This window comes from Parambassis ranga, chromosome 19 (genome assembly GCF_900634625.1).
Source record: "Parambassis ranga chromosome 19, fParRan2.1, whole genome shotgun sequence".
Taxonomy (NCBI): Eukaryota; Metazoa; Chordata; class Actinopteri; family Ambassidae; genus Parambassis; species Parambassis ranga.
Window position 1 is genome coordinate 6242434 of NC_041039.1, and position 5914 is coordinate 6248347.

The window sequence follows — 5914 nt, forward strand, 5'->3', positions numbered from 1 at the left end:
ACTCGGATAGACCTGAGATTTTGTCACAAGGTTCTGAAGACATGGCTGAGCAAAAGTTATCAAAAACGCAGCTCGATGTTACACCATGTGGGCAGGGCAACGCCATGAAGTTGACCCTTTGCCACCATAGAGAAAGCTGCTGCGTTTCTTGATTTATTAATCCTACCTGCCTCTTACTCTATCATGTCATCAGCCCTTGTGCACCTTTTGATATCACCTTATCGTCATGTATGGGCGTGGCCACATGGCTCAGCAGCGCCCCCTAGAATGAGATCTGAGTCCCCGTTTGACCTACAGACATGAAAATCGTTACACATGTTTATCACCTCTAAACGAGAAAAAAAATCTATTGGAGGTATCCTCTAAAACCCACAGGAAGTCCGCAATTTTGAAAAAAAAAACGGGCCATTTTGCATTTTCCACTCCCCGCACTTTTGCGAACTCCTCCTACAGGATTTGTCCAATCCACCTGAAAATTGGTCTGGTTACTCTTAAGGCATATACCAAAAGTTAAAAGCCGGTCTGGCTGTGGCACCACCACAAAGTTGACCCTTCATGCTGGTAGCGGGGGTGAGAGGTTGTGGGACTATTGGGGGGGTGGCTGCTGCTGGTCTCGCAGACCGCAAGGAGTGCTAGGGCCCGTCATCGCTGCTTGCAGCTTTAATTAATTCATTATTCTGTTGTAAAACCACAATTCAGATCAGCTAACAGGTGTGGACCTTAAGGTGATCTTTATCACTCAATAGGAAGTCATTAAAACTGGAGCATAAACAGCAGTTTTAGCAATGTGCACTGGGTGATTCAGTGGACTGGAGTGAGGCCATGTTGAAGGGGAAGGTAATGAGAACAACCTTTGACCGCACAGGATGGGCCCCTACAGATTTACTGTGATTTTTGGTGTCACTACCTGAAACCATACTTGCACTCAGTTGATTAGTTGTCATTTAATTTGTTTCAAAGTGGAACATTTACAGTTGACATCAAGAAAGTAGGAAAATAGGTTCAGCTTATATTTTTGCATTTTTTTATTATTATTTCACTATAAGATGTTTTCTATAACATTTAATATGGACACGATATATAATCAGTTTTGATAGCCAGGTTTTATCTGACCTTGACTTTCCTCCAGTGACGGAACAATCTCACGCCTGTTTGGGAATTAGTTCAAAGTTTTTTGGTAAAGGGTGTGAAGGAACAAAACTCTTTTCCTGTTCCCTGGCTCAGTCCCTTTTAACAATGCCGATTCCCTGTCTCATAGCGTGCCAGGCTCTTTCCGGGCTGAAGGTCTGTGTCTGAGTTACACCTCTGGTCAGTTTAGCTGGTCACTGTGTTACAGGAAGGGAAGGGAGGGCTGGGATTTCCCCTTTTGAATCCTCCTTCCATACAGAAGAACAGGAGTCAGTGTTAAGGCAATTTGGTTATTTAAACCACACATTTGTTTTTAGTTTAATGCAGTAAAAGCAATAAATCTCATTTTCAGGGTATAGTTTGGACTCTGCTGCAGTAAAGAACCAACAGAACTGTAAGGCATTGAGGTCTGGTTAGGGAATTTAACTGTGGTAGATTTGACATGTAATCATTAGAGGGTGCTGGTGCCCTGCAGGGAGTCTCAGTGGGTCCACTTCCTGTGATGTTCTGATATTTTTCCACTTCACCACTTCTATTTTCACTCACTGCTCCATCACGCTCGCAGACGGGCTGCACCTCCTACAAAATGTCCTCAGGAATGACACTGAGCAGCCACTGAGGTGATGCAACTCTGCATCTCTTTCCGCTCTCCCCTCCCCTCTCTTCCTCCCCTTTCCACCCACATACCCAGAATGCTGCACTCCAGTGGAGATAAAGTTAGCACTGCACAAGTGACAACGCGTTGTAACCGTTACCCGTCACTAGCACCTCCTCCTCCAAATGACGCAACCCTGAGCCCCTCCTGACTCTCCTCAGTTTATTATCTGGTCGTGTGTCTGTGGGATGCTAGGCAACATAAACACAACTAAATATAACCTGCCTGTCTGTCCTGAACCTGCTCTGCAAACAAAATCTGTAGTGAGCAAATTCAGTTTATTTAATCTGGATTTTAATATGTTTCACTGACAGAATAAATAAGACGGGGTTGAAGATGAAACACCTGTTCAAGGTAAAGAAAGGTGAGACAGTTTAACTTACAGTAATGACATTTGGTTATTTTTCCGTCTCTTTGGATCGTAGTGCACTAAACATACAAAGTGACATGCAGATCAGGAATTAGCCCACATGTGACCTATACATACACTGTATGTTACAGTCAATTATTTAGTCACTTTTCACTGTGTAAACCTTATTTCGGGTTCAGACTGCATGTTCATATTTTTTTCTTACTATTGCAGATGTTGAACAACAAAGCAGAGCCATACATACTCTATATCAGACCCAACAAGTCTTTTTTGTTTTTAGTGAAAATACCAGTTTTAATTGATGTGGTTAATTCTTAAGTCTTGTACATCCCTGTGGAACTGAAAATAAAACTGAGTGGCACAAACTTGTCTCAGAAAGTTAAACATAAACAATAGAGTACCTTTTGTAAATGTCTTTTATAGCTTATTAGCAGCATTTGGTTAGATATTGTACAACACCAGTTAGATCAAGGTAACAACTAAACATTTATCTAATGGCTGGATTTTTAGGCAGTAACACTAAACCTCTGGGGGTAGCCCCTTCGTTTATATAACACCGAAGGCTGTCATGTGGCCAAAGTTTTTCATCCTTTGAGGAGTCATCCTCACCTCAGATGGATGAAAATGTGATAGCCAGTGATCTCAAACGCCATCACTTTTCAGTTTGTAAACAGGATGAGTTCATAGTTATGATTCATGTCCTGTTAGTTTGTATTGTTAATCTGCAGTGCGTTCACTGAATCCCTGAACTTTATCAAACTGTGAAGGTCTCCACCAGCGATGAAAACAGTTTGTATGATCAGGCCATGCAGTATCCTTGGCTGACCATGAGGGCAGTCTGGCTTTCCCTCCGTTTGTCCTTCTTTTTCCTCAGTCGGACTCTCCAACAGACAGCACTGGACCCCAGCAGGCCTAGTCCGGCAGACAGCAGCACCAGTCCTAGCACTGAGATCGTGGACCCATGGGAGTTGAAGGTGTAGGCCACCGCTGTCACCACGATGCCGGCGATCAGGACGACGACACCAAACGGCACAATGCAGCGGTAGCAGGACATCTCGGCACCACCAGTCGCTGCCGTCAACTGGACTTCGTTGACATGGGGGACACGGGTTGTCACAACAACACTGTGGTCTTTCCTGAGCTTGTCCCTACTCAGCTTCTCAGCAGACATTGTCGTTGGCATCTTCATGGTGCTCCTGGGGATTCTGGCACCACCTTTGTTGTGGAGGTCATCCGGCATGGTGATCTTACTGGCAAGGAACAGGTGAGCCATCTTTGATGCTGAAGATCAGACAGTCAGTGAACCCTTAGCTGTAAAAAGAAAATGATGAATGTGTCATCAGTCTGCATTTTTCTGTTCTTCAACCAAACTGATCATATTTGTGACATTGATAACTAAACATTTCCCAGTCGCCATATGTGTTTCCAGGTTTCCAGGTTTCTGGTCACTTGTCTCCTTTTCTCTGTGCATAACCCTGCTTTACTTGCATTTTTTTGAACTGTTCTCTATCTTTCACATCTTGTTACCATTCTCACAGAACAAGGTTGACAGCTCCTACCGCCACAAATAAATGCAAAAAAATCTTACTGAAATTTAGTTTGTGCCTCAAACATCATGATAATTAAAGAAAGAAAAATCAATAAAAAAAACCAACCGTCGCAGGAAGCAGCTCTCCATTCTCACTGGGGTCTTTCTTCTTATTTTTCTGACTGCAGTTGTGAAACTCAGTCAATGTTTCCTCTCTGAGCCTTCTCATCCGTCTGCATCATCCTGACTGCAGGAATAAAATGAGAGTATGACTATCAATAGAAGAAGAGGGGGGGACTGCCCCCCTCCCCTTCCCCCTCATACCTCCTCCTACTGGACCAGCAAGAAAAGTTTTAACTCTTTCCTTCCTTTCAGCTGGTTTTCTTTGTCCACCAGGTTGGAAACAAAGAAGGAAGAATTATTCAGCTCTTCTTTTGCAATTTGGAATTTTAGTCATTGTATCATTTTGATACTACAAAAACAGTACAGATGGGTATTTTATTGAAACGTTTGAGATTTATTGTAGAGACAGTTTCAGCAATCAATTATTTTGATCAGTTGTACCTCACTGATTTTCATGACGTGTCATTGGTATGAAATAGTGTCTGGAAACAGAGTGTGGATCCACACGCATACATCGATGGACGCAGGATTTGTTTCTGAAGAGCAGTTTCATATCTCTGTGTATGAGTTTTTTGTTGTCACAGTTTTGACTGTGTCTATCTAACACCTGGTTGATCCAGATGATTATGTGGTCTGGGAAAGTCAGGTATATGGGGACTGAGTCACTTTTGATGGTAGCCTTAAGTGACTGATGACTATTGATCACAGGAAGACAAGTCTGACATGTTGTTGGGGTATGTATAGATTAAGGAGTCAGAAATGTGTTGTTCATTGAAAGTGTTTACTCATGAACATGTTGTTGTGCTACCAGAAAATACATCAGAATCGGTGCAATCAAAGTGTACTTGCATCCCTACATTTTTTTCATTTGTCAGGGTCAGATTTCTTCTGTGGTCCCAGAGGAAGCCTCCACCCTGCAGCTGAAAAGCAGCCAGCTCCAGATCTGCAGACCTCAACATCTGGGAGGAATCAGCTGAGACAAACAGCTGAGTTTTGTTCTCTGAGGCCTCCAAACAGCGGCTCCAGTCTGAAACACACAACAGTCTGAATCAAAAGCCTTCAATATCATCAGAAGATGCATATCAAGCTGTGAATAAGACTGGATCACAGTAATCTGACTAGACTTGTACCTCTGAAGTAGAACGGATGATGTTACAACCATCTCATAATGTGTTTAGTTAAAATTGAGCTAATTTACCCTGATTTTGAAATGTTGATGCTGTTTTACATGTCAGCATCCTGACCAGCAGGTTCCGCTGATGGCATGGTTTCTCTGCAGACTTTTATAGCTGCAGGTGTAGCCTAAATCAGCACAGAGGAAAAGTTCCAGCTCCACTTCTCAAGCTTTTTGCTGACTTTATGTTAAAGTTTCTCAAACAGACAAAAAAAGTCTGCTTCATTCAGGATGATAGATGTTGAGTGGTTATGGTGGCTGTCGACATTATGGCAAAGAGATGATCATCTTCCTGCTGCAGACGAACTTTGTGTTTTTGGACTGAAAAGTGAAAAAGAAACTGCAGCTGGCTTTATTTTCAAACCCCTATCAGACTTTGCTTTTGCAGATGATCCTCTCAGGGGGTCTGTGAGCACCAGCAGGGGTGCCCTTTGATCCAGAGCTACGGGTCAATTTGCAGGGGCCTGAGAGAGAAGCTGGAGCCCAAGATTAATATGACCTGCAGAGAGAGACACAGTCAGTGATACTGTGTTAACAGCTTCAGTGAAAGTGATTTTAATTTTTCATTTAAGCATCTCTGCACTTGCCTCAGCTTATTTCCCTAAAGGATACTGTGATTTGCGAAGTGGTGGCTCAGAACAAAATGAGATGTTTAATGAAGTTCATTGATTCTCCTTCCTGGTCCATCCAGGGATGGTGCTAAATGACTTCCTCCCCGGGTCCATTTCTGGGTCGGGGATGATGTGAGTTATTTGCTTTAGATGAGTGTGTCTAGAGACGTCCTCCCTTGCTTCCTCAGTACAACAGATGGTTACAGGCTGTGCTTGTAAAGTGGTGAGTTAGCAACACACGGCACCAAGTTACAGCTCTTTTTCTCTCTCTTCCTTCCTGTGAATACAGGTGTGTTCAGACTCCTGCTTTGTAATCTTTGATATT

The 5914-nt window shown here is 43.0% G+C and overlaps 1 protein-coding gene across 1 annotated transcript; it reads right to left on the reverse strand.

Annotated features, from left to right (window-relative positions):
• Positions 1-2305: 2305 nt before the first annotated feature.
• LOC114452256 (transmembrane protein 100-like) lies at positions 2306-3929 on the reverse strand. Its single transcript, XM_028431466.1, has 2 exons — positions 3809-3929; positions 2306-3464 (listed from the first exon to the last, which is right to left on the reverse strand). The coding sequence occupies exon 2, from the start codon at positions 3424-3426 to the stop codon at positions 2953-2955; it is 474 nt and encodes a 157-aa protein (XP_028287267.1). The 5' UTR covers positions 3427-3464; positions 3809-3929; the 3' UTR covers positions 2306-2952.
• Positions 3930-5914: the final 1985 nt, after the last annotated feature.

Excerpts from the sequence above, each read along its gene's own strand:
- LOC114452256 (XM_028431466.1), bottom strand. The coding sequence starts at position 3,426 with ATGGCTCACCTGTTCCTTGCCAGTAAGATCACCATGCCGGATGACCTC.